At 45.9% G+C, this 13,978-nt stretch overlaps 1 protein-coding gene across 4 annotated transcripts in view; it reads left to right on the top strand.

The window, feature by feature from the left end:
* The first annotated feature begins 1,652 nt into the window (after positions 1 to 1,652).
* The window catches only part of UXS1 (UDP-glucuronate decarboxylase 1), a 60,221-nt gene continuing 47,895 nt past the window's right edge, over positions 1,653 to 13,978 (top strand). Inside the window, exons 1-3 of one of the 4 annotated variants that reach the window (XM_024757974.1) lie at positions 1,653 to 2,582; positions 3,828 to 3,891; positions 4,897 to 4,940. In XM_024757974.1, the coding sequence (XP_024613742.1) occupies positions 2,578 to 2,582; positions 3,828 to 3,891; positions 4,897 to 4,940 (113 nt within the window). In that variant the 5' untranslated portion in view covers positions 1,653 to 2,577. Of the gene's footprint in view, positions 2,583 to 3,827; positions 3,892 to 4,896; positions 4,941 to 12,928; positions 13,034 to 13,978 lie in introns of those variants that run through there. The other 3 variants (XM_024757975.1, XM_024757977.1, XM_024757976.1) reach the window with 3 other exon arrangements.

Here is a 13,978-nt window from a genome sequence, read left to right as displayed (position 1 = left end):
TTTCGTTGCCATATTTTTATTGAGATGTAATTGATATATAACGTTTTATTAGTTTCAGGTGTACATGTGATGATTCAATGTGCATGTGTGTTGGGAAATGATCACCATAAGTTTACTTAACATCCGTCACCTCCCGGACCGGGGCACGAACCCGCGTCCCCTGCATCGGCAGGCGGACTCTCAACCACTGCGCCACCAGGGAAACCCCAGAGTTACAGATTTGTGTGCGTGTGATGAGATCCTGGAAGACTCACTGTCTTAGCAGCTTCCTTCAAATACTTAGGACAGTGTTGTTAACTACAGACACATGCTGTACACAACATCCCCAGGACTTATTTTAACCCCATTTCACACCACCCATCCCTCACCTCCCATCTGCCACGTCTGGCAACCGCTGATCTGTTCTTTGTACCTGTGTGCCTCTCACTGTTGTGGCCTCTCCCGTTGCGGAGGACAGGCTCCGGACGCGCAGGCTCAGCGGCCATGGCTCACGGGCCCAGCCGCTCCGCGGCACGTGGGATCCTCCCGGACCGGGGCACGAACCCGTGTCCCCTGCATCGGCAGGCGGACTCTCAACCACTGCGCCACCAGGGAAGCCCTGAGCTTGGGTTTTTGTTGTTTGTTTTTAGATTCTACATGTAAGTGAGATCCTACGGTATTTGTCTTTCTCTGACATTTCACTTGGTGTAATGCCTTGAGGATCCAGCAGTGTTGCCGCCCATGGCAGGATCTCCATCTTTTTGTGGCTGAATCATATTCCATTGTGTATATACACCATATCTTCTTTACCCATTCATCCGTCAGTGGATACTCACCTGACGTGCGTATCCTGGCTGTTGTGAATAGTGCCGCAGGGAACATAGAGGTACATGTATCCTTCGGAATTAGTGTTCTCATTGCCTTTGGATAAATAGCCTGGAGTGGAATTGCTGGATCGGGTGGTGGTTCTGTTTTTAATTTTAATTTTTTGAGGAACCTCTGCACCGTTTTCCGTAGCGGCTGCACCAGTTTACATTCCCACCAACAGTGAGTGAACCAGGGTTCCCTTTTCTCCGCACCCTCACCAGCACCTGTTATCGCTTATCTTTTTTGATAATTGTTAGTCATATTTAATGACTTTATGATTTCGTCACGTGAATGGCTATATCATAATTTATATAATAGTTCCCCAATTGTAATGTATTTTGGTTTACTCTTTTTCTTAATTATAAATAAGGCTGTGACTTGGGAAGGCCGCTTTTTTGTGTGTATACTTATTTCCTGAGGATAATCCTCAAAAGTAGGATCACATGGTCCAAAGGCATAAACATCCTTTGTTTTATAATGAGTAATGCATATAGTACAGCTTCATTTTAATTTCTCCCATTTCTTGCTTACTTGCCACTTTCTACTTATTTATTGCTTATCTTTTCGATCATAGTTTCTTCTTGTATTCGAAGAGGGCTCTGCTTTTGTGGTTTCATCATGCCCCTTGTTCACAATGGGGATCTCTTGCAAGGAGCATGATTTTGGACACTGAGAACTCTGCAGTGAACGTTTATTAGCCCCCCTGCTGGGTATCGGCAGATGCAGTGAGAACATGCCTAGTGTCGCCCCTCACCTCAGGGCCTTCCCAAGCTCACAGGATTGCCAGCCCCGGACTCCAGGGTGTGTGTGTGTTTGCTCCCTGCTTTCCCCAGCATCTGGCAGCACCTGAGCGCTCCTGGCCTCGGGAGGTGCGCGTCACTGGGGGAGTGGTCACGTGGGGTCCGTGTCGGCATGTGGAGAGAGCCTTAGCGACAGCGTTCTCTGTGGGCGTCTCTCTGTGAGGTACCCTCTGGTCAGTAACTTCAAGTGTGTGTCGTGGTCTAGTGTGTCTGTGAAGTCACCCCTGGTAAAATCCACTGCGGCAGCCGGACTGGTTTAGACGCGGTTATTCAGCTGTCTGCCGTCAGGGAGGTGGCTCAGCAGACGAGGCTGTGATGTAGGGGAGCTGGGTGAGGGCTGAGAGAGAGGACGGCCACAGGGTCAGGCCGTCCTCTACTTCTCTTAGTCTCGGTCTCGTCGACATTGGAGGGGAGGGGCTGGACTGAGCCCTGGGATCTCTTTGATTCTTGCAGGTCTTTGATGCCCGTGACCGGCTCTTCCTCAAAGGCTGGGGACGTACTGCGTATCAAAGCACGTACACCGTGGCACTCCAGGCCCCAGAAGGTTATGCCAGAGTCAGGGGTATATAGGGTCATCTTTTCGCTTATGTTTAGTCGCACTTATTATTTTATTTATGTAGGTACGTATGTATGTATTCTCGGCCGCACCGTGCAGCATGCAGGGTCTTAGTGCCCCGACCAGGGATCGAACCTGCACCCCCTGCAGTGGAAGCACGGAGTCCTAACCGCTGGACCGCCAGGGAAGTCCCAGGACTTATTATTTTGAAAGTGTGCATTTTATTGTCTTCGCGAGCTATAGTTTTCATAGGCAACTTTAAGATATTGGTTAAAAATTAATATTGTATTAGTTGGAGTCCTTGAATGTTGTGAACTTAAATATTGACTGCTCCTTTCTCTTTCTCTTACAGCTATTTGGGGCAACTTGGTTAATATGAGGTAATTGTTTTTAATAACTCGGCTGTTATGTTTGGGTTGAAAGGATACATTTCATTGTTACATATACACCATGACGTCATGGGCTGATTGAGGACGATGTGAAAGCGGAACTGAGCTCCTTGGTGTTCACACTTCCAGCTCGTCTTCTCTCCTGGGGTGTTCTGGAGGACGCAGCTGGTTATCACGCTGACCCAAGTCCAGCTCAGATGTGACGGTGAATCTCGAGGCAGCCGTGGCGGCTCCTTGGTGGTGCCCGCCTCAGGCCTTCCTGGCCTTGTAGACAGAAGAGGGTGGACCTGAGCTTTCAGGCTCCTGAAATGTAAATGGCATTTCTGGGCGGCTTGAGCAAAGCACTCAGGGGCACCTTTCCAAAGCCTCTTAGGGAAACCGAGGCTGCCGTCACCCCCAGGAGCAGACCAGTGGATGCTTGAGCCCACTGTTCGTCCCAGGGGAGGGAGGGCCCGGGGACCTTCTGGCCTGAGCGAGCATTATTTGTGTTGCCCAGCAGAGCATGAGGGACACTTGTAAGAGTCAAATCCTTGTGTCAGTATTCTTAAAAAAAAAAAAAAAAAAAAAAATCGGCGAAAGTCATAAGCATTCATTGTAAAAACAAATTTGGTGCCGTGAGTATAGTTTTACATTTAAAGAAAAATCCCCTCCACTTTGTATTTCTTGGTGTGACCGTCAAAGAGCAGCAGTCGCACTGCGGTGGCAGCAGGTTTGGGAAGTCAGCACAGCTGCGGGCAGCTGGGGAGGGTCGCTCTGCCCCCACCGGGCTCTTCACGTCCAGTGGGGTTTGCAGGGCGGCTGGGGCCGTGTTGACCCAATTCCTCCCACCGGGGCTGGTGTGTGTCTCCTGACAGAGGCCCCTGTGTGTGGCTGGAGGGCTGCTCAGGCCCCATTAAAGGAGCTCTGTCTTTGCACTTGGAAAAACTCCATTTTGCATTAAATCCCAGGAAAGCCCAGCAGAGAAACTTGTACTCCCTATAGACACGCTTCCTGCCTCTAATTTACAATGCCGTGTTGGGTGGAATGTGAAAGTGAGATGGTCTTAGTTTAACAGAAGCGCCCCGTAAGGTGGTGGTGAGCCTGGGGTACGGCGCTGAGGGGCTACCCCCAGCCCCCTCCTCCCCCGCCATCCTGGGGGGTTGGTGCCCGGGATGGGTTCTTGGCCTGTGTTGCAGTGATTTGTTCAGAAACACACCTGGGAGTCACAAAGTCTTTCCGTTGGTCTCAGTTTTGTAGTTTTCTACTCAACAGGTCCATCCAGGAAAATGGTGAACTCAAGATTGAAAGCAGGATTGAAGAGGTTAGTCTCTTTTCCAAACTTTGCCCCTCCTTTTCCTGCTAATTTGTCCGCTTCAGTCCCTTTGCCTGCGCTGGTATCTTTATCGTGGCCGCTTGATGCCGACCTGTGATTCTGAAACCATCTCGCAGGAAATCATTCCCTCGTGTAGGAGGGACTTTGCTAGGCTGTGGCCGCACCTCTGTGTCGGCATTTGTCCATTTGTAAAGGCGCAGTCTGTTAAACTCTGCCCTCCAGGCGAGAAGGGTTTAAGCTCTTATGTGACTTCTCAGGGAGCCTTAGAGGAACGGCAGTGAGGACCTTCACCAGGGATGGGGGCAGGGGCCGCCAGGAAACACGGCCCGACTCTGCGAGGACCCGGGGACACACAGAGCAGGGCGGGCGCACGAGCGGAGGGGAGGCTGCGGCCTGCCTCACTGAAAGCCGGCAACTCTAGCCCACTTCACACCTTCTGGTCAAAATAATTGCTCGTGTTTTAGTCCAGTGTCGGTGCAGACTGACTGTTGTAATATGGGCTGTGGGAGCGCTGGGAGCTGCTCCCTGTGGTTTGGAAGCACATACCGGTCGTGCTGTGCAGCCCCGGCCCTGGCCCGCGAATGCAGTGGACACACGGCCTGCGACGCAGGCGCTGTGCTGATGGCAGGCGACACACCGGGGGCAGCCCCCGGGGGTCCTCTCTCTCACCTGAAGAGAAGTGGGGGTGGTGATCACCTGTTTTCACGAGGCTGAACCACCTTTGACTTTGCCCATGAGGTCGGGAAGGAAAAAGGTGGATTTCCTGAGGGCTTAGGCATCTCTGGAGCGAGAGATTCCAACACGCAGTTCAGTATCTCGATTCTAGGATTGTGAGTCACGGGGTCTTACTTAACCTCAAGTTGGAGGTGAATCGTAGAAGGAATTAAAATCTGTTTCACATCACGTTCTGTCCCTCTGGAACATCAGAGTGGGTGAACGTGGCGGAGGACTGGGTTTCTGCTTGAAAACTGATACTGGTTATTTTCGTTTTAGATTGTTGAACCACTACGAGAGAAAATCAGAGATTTGGAAAAAAGGTATGTGTACTTTTTCTTTTGTCTAAGAAAATACTTATATCTTACTGACCTTAGAAGGTCAATATCTAATGTCAGTTCATCTCAGCTGAGTAATTAACTCTAATTTCAAAGATACAAGGCACTTTCAAGACAGGGACTTCTCCACGAGAACGTCAATTTTTACTCTAAAATTCGGATACAGTGTTTTTAAATCTTTTTTTCCTCTGCTCATTAAAAAGTATTTCTGATGAAAGCTATGGGCTCTCTCCAGAAGAAAAAATTATTTAAATGATTTTTTTAACATCTTTATTGGAGTATAATTGCTTTACAATGTTGTGTTTTTGCTGTATAACAGAGTGAATTAGCTACATGCATACGTATATCCCCGTATCTCCTCCCTCTTGCGTCTCCCTGCCACCCTCCCTATCCCACCCTTCTAGGTGGTCGCAAAGCACTGAGCTGACCTCCCTGTGCTATGCGGCTGCTTCCCACTAGCTATCTATTTCACATTTGGTAGTATATATATGTCCATGCCACTCTCTCACTTCGTCCCAGCTTACCCTTCCCCTTGCCTTTGTCCTTTATTCCTGTCCTGCCCCTAGGTTCATCAGAACCTTTTTTTTTTTTTTAGATTCCATATATATGTGTTAGTATACGGTATTTGTTTTTCTCTTTCTGACTTACTTCACTCTGTATGACAGACTCTAGGCCCATCCACCTCACTACAAATAACTCAATTTTGTTTCTTTTTATGGCTGAATAATATTCCATCGTATATATGTGCCACATCTTCTTTATCCATTCATCTGTTGATGGACAGTTAGGTTGCTTGCATGTCTTGGCTATTGTAAATAGTGCTGCAGTGAGCATTGTGGTATGTGACTCTTTGATGGTTTTCTCAGGGTATGTGCTCAGTATTGGGATTGCTGGGTCACATGGTAGTTCTATTTTTAGTTTTTTAAGGAACCTCCATACTGTTCTCTATAGTGGCTGTATCAATTTACATTCTTATCAACAGTGCAGGAGGGTTCCCTTTTCTCCACAGTCTCTCCCGCATTTATTGTTTGTAGATTTTTTGATGATGGCCATTCTGACAGGTGTGAGGTGATACCATACTGTACTTTTGATTTGCATTTCTCTAATTAGTGATGTTGGGCATCCTTTCATGTGTTTGTTGGCCATCTGTATGTCTTTGGAGAAATGTCTATTTAGGTCTTCTGCCCATTTTTGGATTGGGTTGTTGCTTTTTTTTTTTTCTTTTGCGGTACACGGGCCTCTCACTGTCGTGGCCTCTCCTGTTACAGAGCACAGGCTCCAGACACGCAGGCTCAGCAGCCATGGCTCACGGGCCTAGCCGCTCCGCGGCATGTGGGATCTTCCCAGACCGGGCACGAACTCATGTCCCCTGCATCGGCAGGCGGACTCTCAACCACTGCGCCACCAGGGAAGCCCCTGTGCAAAAGCTTTTAAGTTTCATTAGGTCCCATTTATTTATTGTTGTTTTTATTTCCATTACTCTAGGAGGTGGATCAAAAAAGATCTTGCTGTTACTTATGTCATAGAGTGTTCTGCCTATGTTTTCCTCTAAGAGTTTTATAGTGTCTGGCCTTACATTTAGGTATTTAATCCATTTTGAGTTTATTTTTGTGTATGGTGTTAGGAAGTGTTCTAATTTCATTCTTTTGCATGTAGCTGTCCAGTTTTCCCAGCACCATTTGTTGAAGTGGCTGTCTTTTCTCCGTTATATACTCTTGCCTCCTTTATCAAAGATAAGGTGACCATATGTGCATGAGTTTATCTCTGGCCTTTCTGTCCTGTTCCATTGATCTGTATTTCTGTTTTTGTGCCAGTACCATACTGTCTTGATTACTGTAGCTTGGTAGTATAGTCTGAATTCTGGGAGACTGATTCCTCCAGCTCCATTTTTCTTTCTCAGGATTGCTTTGGCTATTCGGGGTCTTTTGTGTTTCCATACAAATTGTGAAATTTTTTGTTCTAGTTCTGTGAAAAATGCCAGTGGTAGTTTGATAGGGATTGCATTGAATCTGTAGACTGCTTTGGGTAGTAGAGTCATTTTCACACTTGATTCTTACAATCCAAGAACATGGTATATCTCTATCTGTTTGTATCATCTTTCATTTCTTTCATCAGTGTCTTACAGTTTTCTGCATACAGCTCTTTTTTCTCCTTAGATAGGTTTATTCCTAGATATTTTATTTTTGTTGCAGTGGTAAATGCGAGTGTTTCCTTCATTTCTCTTTCAGATTTTTCATCATTAGTGTATAGGAATGCAAGAGATTTCTGTGCATTAATTTTGTTTCCTGCTACTTTACCAAATTCATTGATTAGCTCTAGTACTTTTCTGGTAGCATCTTTAGGATTCTCTGTATAGTATGATGTCATCTGCAAACAGTGACAGTTTTACTTCTTTTCCGATTTGTATTCCTTTTATTTCCTTTTCTTCTGATTGCTGTGGCTAAAACTTCCAAAACTATGTTGAATAAGCGAGGTGAGAGTGGACAGCCTTGCATTGTTCCTGATCTTAGAGGAAATGGTTTCAGTTTTTCACCATTGAGGATGATGTTGGCTGTGGGTTTGTCATATATGGCCTTTATTATGTTGAGGTAAGTTCCCTCCATGCCCACTTTCTGGAGAGTTTTTATCATAAATGAGTGTTGAATTTTGTCAAGCTTTTTCTGCATCTGTTGAGATGATGATATGGTTTTTATCCTTCAATTTGTTAATATGGTGTAACACATTGATTTGCGTATATTAAAGAATCCTTGCATTCCTGGGATAAACCCCACTTGATCATGGTGTATGATCCTTTTAATGTGCTGTTAGATTCTGTTTGCTAGTGTTTTGTTGAGGATTTTTGCATCTATGTTCATCAGTGATATTGGCCTGTAGTTTTCTTTCTTACATCCTTGTCTGGTTTTGGTATCAGGGTGATGGTGGCCTCGTAGAATGAGTTTGGAAGTGTTCCTCCCTCTGCTATATTTTGGAAGAGTTTGAGAAGGATAGGCGTTAGCTCTTCTCTAAATGTTTGATAGAATTCGCCTGTGAAGCCATCTGGTCCTGGACTTTTGTTTGTTGGCAGATTTTTAATCACAGTTTCTGTTTCAGTGCTGTGATTGGTCTGTTTATATTTTGTATTTCTTCCTGGTTCTGTCTCAGGAGGTTGTGCTTTTCTAAGAATTTGTCCATTTCTTCCAGGTTGTCCATTTTATTGGCATATAGTTGCTTGTAGTAATCTCTCATGATCCTTTGTATTTCTGCAATGTCAGTTGTTACTTCTCCTTTTTCATTTCTATTGATTTGAATCTTCTCCCTGTTTTTCTTGATGAGTTCGGCGAATGGTTTATCAATTTTGTTTATCCTCTCAAAAACCAGCTTTTGTTTTTATTGATCTTTGCTATTGTTTCCCTCATTTCTTTTTCATTTATTTCTGATCTGATCTTTATGATTTCTTTCCTTCTGCTAATTTTTTGGGGTTTTTTTGTTTTTCTTTCTCTTAACTGCTTTAGGTGTAAGGTTAGGTTGTTTATTTGAAATGTTTCTTATTTCTTGCGGTAGGGTCGTTTGCTATAAACTTCCCTCTTAGAACTGCTTTTGCTGCATCCCGTAGGTTTTGCATCGTCATGTTTTCATTGTCATTTGTCTCTAGGTATTTTTTTGATTTCCTCCTCAGTGATTGCTTGGTTATTTAGTAGCCTAATGTTTAGCCTCCATGTGTTTGTATTTTTTACAGATCTTTTCCTGTAATTGACATCTAGTCTCATAGCATTGTGGTCAGAAAAGATACTTGATAGGATTTCAGTTTTCTTAAATTTACCAAGGCTTGATTTGTGACCCAAGATATGGTTTGTCCTGGGGAATGTTTCATGAGCACTTGAGAAGAAAGTGTATTCTGTTGTTTTTGGATGGAATGTCTTATAAATATCAATTAATTGAAGCTTGTGTTTCCTTATTTATTGTCATTTTGGATGATCTGTCCATTGGTGAAAGTGGGGTGTTAAAGTCCCCTACTATGATTGTGTTACTGTTGATCTCCCCTTTTATGGCTGTTAGCATTTGCCTTATGTACTGAGGTGCTCCTGTGTTGGGTGCATAAATATTTACAATTGTTATATCTTCTTCTTGGATTGATTCCTTGAACATTATGTAGTGTCCTTCTTTGTCTCTTGTAATAGTCTTTATTTTAAAGTCTATTTTGTCTGATATGAGTATTGCTACTCCAGCTTTCTTTTGATTTCCATTTGCATGGAATATCTTTTTCCATCCCCTCACTTCCGTCTGTATGTGTCCCTAGGTCTGCAGTGGGTCTCTTGTAAACAGCATATATAGGGGTCTTATTTTTGTATCCATTTAGCCAGTCTGTGTCTTTTGGTTGGAGCATTTAATCCATTTACATTAAAGGTAATTATTGATATGTATGTTCCTACTCCCATTTTCTTGTTTTTGTTTTGTTTTTGTAGGTCTTTTACTTTTTTGTTTCCTGTGTAGAGAAGTTCCTTTAGCATTTGTTGTAAAGCTGGTTTGGTGGTGCTGAAGTCTCTTAACTTTTCCTTGTCTGTAAAGGTTTTAGTTTCTCCTGCAAATCTGAATGGCATCCTTGCTGGGTAGAGTAATCTTGGTTGTAGGTTTTTCCCTTTCATCACTTTAATTATGTCCTGCCACTCCCTTCTGGCTTGCAGAGTTTGTTGAAAGATCAGCTGTTAACCTTATGGAGATTCCCTTGTATGTTACTTGTTGCTTTTCCCTTGCTGCTTTTAATAACTTTTCTTTGTGTTTAACTGTTGATAGTTTGATTACTATGTGTCTTGGCGTGTTTCTCTTTGGGTTTATCCTGTATGGACTCTCTGCGCTTCCTGGACTTGATTGGCTATTTCCTTTCCCATGTTAGGGAAGTTTTCAACTATAATCTCTTCAGATATTTTCTCAGACCCTTTCCTTTTCTCTTCTTCTGGGACCCCTGTAATTTGGATGTTGGTGCGTTTAATATTGTCCTAGAGGTCTCTGAGACTGTCCTCAATTCTTTTCATTCTTTTGTCTTTATTCTGCTCTATGGTAGTTATTTCCACTATTTTATCTTCCAGCTCACTTATCCGTTCTTCTGCCTCAGTTATTCTGCTATTGCTTTCTTCTAGAGTATTTTTTTTTTTTTCCGGTACGCGGGCCTCTCGCTGTTGCGGCCCCTCCTGCTATGGAGCACAGGCTCCGGACGCGTGGGCTCAGTGGCCATGGCTCACGGGCCCAGCTGCTCCGTGGCGTGTGGGATCCTCCCAGATCTGGGTGTGAACCCCCATCCCCTGCATCGGCAGGCGGACTCTCGACCACTGCGCCAACAGGGAAGCCCTAGAGTATTTTTAATTTCAGTGATTGTGCTGTTCATCACTGTTAGTTTGCTCTTTAGTTCTTCTAGGTCCTTGTTAATTGTTTCTTGTATTTTGTGCATTGTGTTTCTGAGATTTTGGGTCGTCTTTCCTATCATTGCTCTGAATTCTTTTTCAGGTCGGTTGCCTATTGTGTCTTCATTTATTGGTCTGGTAGGTTTTTACCTTGCTCCTTCGTCTGTGATGTATTTTTTGATGGGTGGGGCTGTGTTCCTGTCTTAGTGGTTGTTCAGCCTGAGGCGTCCAGCACTGGAGTTTGCAGGCAGTTGGATAGAGCTGGGTCTTGGTGCTGAGATGAGATCCTCCGGCAGGCCTCACTCCGATTGATGTTCCCTGGGGTCTGAGGTTCTGTGTTAGTCCAATGGTTTGGACTTGGAGCTCCCACCACAGGAGCTTGGGCCCAGCCTCTGGCCTGGGAACTGAGATCCCACAAGCCAGTCGCTGGTGGTTCCTCCCGCCCCCTTAGGTGTCCATGGTCCCCCACCGGTGCCCGGTAGGTGCCCTAGTTGTGTGGAGACACAAAGTTAATTGATTTTTTTCAGGAGTCTTCCCGAAGCCCGACCCCGGATCCTGTGGGAAAGCCTTTCCTCTAAGGCCCTCTGTCAGTTTGATTTCTGCAACCTGGGACGATGCAGACACATGTCCACATCAGTGTCATTGGTCCCCCTGCCAATAAAATTCCCAGACGGTCTGAATGTTGGTAGAAGGAAGGATCTAGGGGTGTTGAAACCTTCCTTTCCCAAGCCCTGCGGATTTCTCAGTTCCTGCAGACTCGTGGCACACAGTCTGAGGCCACGCCTGCCCTCTTTTGGCTCCAGCAGGCGGTCAGACGGTTTCTAGCACCTGCTGACCATCTCAGAGGATTCCAAAGTAGGAATGCCATTTGTTGGGCCTGGAACCTAGGACCACATGGAAGCACCATGGGACGTTAGGGATGGGGAGCCTGTGATTCGTCCCTTTCAGTCGTTTGTTTGCTTTTGTCCCCATACTGCCAATACATCGGGAAGCTTCCAGAACTGAGTCCAGGCGAAGTGGCTGGGAGGGAAGAATGGTATTAGGTCGTGGACACTCTCGCTTGAATCGGTTTCCAGAGGAAGGTCCTGGGTCCTGCTCATGCTGTGTCTGGGCTCCATCTCTGTCTTGGCCTCGGGCACGGGGACCTCTCCCTTGAGCGTGTGTAGAAAACTTCCAAGTGTCTGGAGTAGCAGTTGGGTCTTAAGAGCTTTAAAAAAGAAAAAGGAAGACATTCATTCATTAAAGTTTGTGTATATTTTTTCCCCCTGGGACGTGTTTGGACGATGTGCTTAGCCTTGTGTGAGCCTGTTATCAAGTCTAGAATAAGAAGGTAGAAACGGAGAGCAATTTTTTTTGATCTCGGTGTTTTCATTAAATGATGAAGGAGGATGGAGAAAATTCATCAGGCTAAATGTGTTCGTTCACTCTCTTCTTGCCCTCAGCCGATGGTTATTTGCAGTCACCAAGCTATCAATTTTAACTCTTACCTGGAGCAAACGTTGTTACTTGTTTTTTTAACTGATTCCATCACTAATAGAAGGCTGTTATTTGTGCTTTAATCTTTCTTGCTACTATCCGGTGCTGAAATGACACTGCCTGTAACATTTCATTGGATGGGAACCAGAAATCCTGCCTTCGATAGGACTGCTGTAATTTGAGGACTCTTAATTGAAGCTGTTTAAAAAATAAACAGTTTACAGTAAGAAGTAACTCACCGCAAGTTTTACCTTGGCTGAAAAAGAAAGAAAAAATCTGCCCACCGGTGATTATTTTCCTTAGAGAATAGCATTAACTTTCTTATGAAAAGAACGTGGATCATTTAGGTAACTCTCCGAAGGCAGTGGCTTTACACACAGGATCTCTTGAATTCTGAGAATTATACAAACTCCCTTTGATACTTCTGTGATGTTGTTGTTCCTTTTAACTCGGGAAGAGATGCACACGTGACTGTAATCTGAAATAGTTTTCTGGTAACTCATTCCTGTGAAACTGTGAGAGTTCCCAGTAAGCTGGGCACCGAGGGTGAGCGCCCGCCCCGCGGGGCTGCTTTGCTGTGACTCAGCCTGAAAGGGTTCTGTCCCTCCAGTGGGCGAGCCAGTCAGGTGACAGCTGGGCCCTGGTTACTGGGTGAGTCAGAAGGTCAGGTGCGGACGTGACCTTGCGGAAGCTGGAGGAGCTCGGTCTAGTTTCATTGCTCCTGACTTTGTGGGATAGGAATGTTCACACAGCCATCCTGACCCCAGCAGCATAAGGATGTCACTGGGAGGAAATACATGATCGCCACTTGGGGGCAGAGGGGCGCCAAGAAGTAAGGACACAGTTGACAGGTCAGCACCAGTTTACACAGGGAGGCACATGGGTCAGTGCCGTCCGAGCAGCCTGGCTCGTGGACTCTACCGTGTTTTGTTTTTAGAGAGTACTGACACCTGGGCCCCACTGCCTGCAATGATGCTCTCATTGGCCTAGCATGCAGACTGGGCTTTGGGAGTTTGCACATCTCCCCAAGTCATTCTAATGTACAGGCAAGTTTGATTTCTTTTCTTTCTTTCTTTCTTTTTTTTTATTGACATACAGTGGGTTGACAGTGTTGTGACTCTCTGGTCTTCCGGTCCTCCTGACCTCACGCTCCAGTTCCTAATAGTTGGATTGCATGCTGTTTCATTCCATCTCCACATCTTTAAACATTCTTTGAATAGATAGCAGGTAATAATGCTCATTAAAATTCTAAGTAAAAGTACCTAGGCTCTCCTAACAGAGAGGAAGGTTAGAGTGTGGAATGGGATAACTGGTGACTGTAGGCTCCATCTGGGGGGTAAGGAAAGGTCCGTTACTGAATTCACGCTTCGTTCTGCCTTCCTGCCGCTTCTCACTCAGAAATGCAGGCTTCAGGTGCGCGGCCTCCCGACCCTGCCCCATGGCTGCTGTGTCCCCAGCGCAGGGCGTGGCCTGGAACAGGTGCTCCAGAAAAGGTACCTAACACACGAATACGTGGGTGAGCGACACCTGGGTAGGATGTTAAAGGGGCCCCGGCCTTAGAGAAGCCCACACCTCGCCCTTGCCCTGTTCACCCAGCTTGGGGCTCGGGGCTGAGCCACCACCCCCTCGCACGGCCAGCTCGGTCACCCGGCTGTCACCACAGCCTGGGGGTGCACACCCAGGAGGACCCTGGCTCCCGCCTAGAGCTTTGTGCCCCGAGTCCTCAAAGCAAGGAACAGGGGCCGTGAGATCGTTTTTTAAACGTTCAGTAACATGATCACCCATGTGGAATCTGAAACTTGGTTGTTACACGTCGGAGAAAAACAGGGCACGAAAGCAGCCAACGTTGCGTTTCTTAAATCAAGGGCTTCTTAGCACACACTGTTTGAAGCGGTTTTCTTAGTCGTCCTGCACCAGTGACTGTGTCAGGTGGCTGTGTCTGCTTCAGTTTTATTTCTTTTAAGGATATTTCCTATAAGAAAACAGTTTGCTCTTCCTGCCTGGTGTAAATAGCATACCTGGTTTCATGTTAAGCTTTCATGCAGGCACTGTTCCAAGCTCACCACTTGGATGAAAATCGGTTTCAGTGGACAAATTGGCCACCTCTTCCTGGATGCACAAGTCTTGTCCTGTGTTCCCTCCGCCCACTTCCTTCCCTGGGTGCAGCCCTGG

The sequence above is a fragment of the Neophocaena asiaeorientalis genome, unplaced genomic scaffold (genome assembly GCF_003031525.2).
Source record: "Neophocaena asiaeorientalis asiaeorientalis breed wild unplaced genomic scaffold, Neophocaena_asiaeorientalis_V1.1 scaffold497, whole genome shotgun sequence".
NCBI classification, from domain to species: Eukaryota; Metazoa; Chordata; class Mammalia; order Artiodactyla; family Phocoenidae; genus Neophocaena; species Neophocaena asiaeorientalis.
The sequence above is the reverse complement of the archived record's forward strand: the minus strand, read 5'-3'. Positions and strand labels throughout refer to the sequence as shown.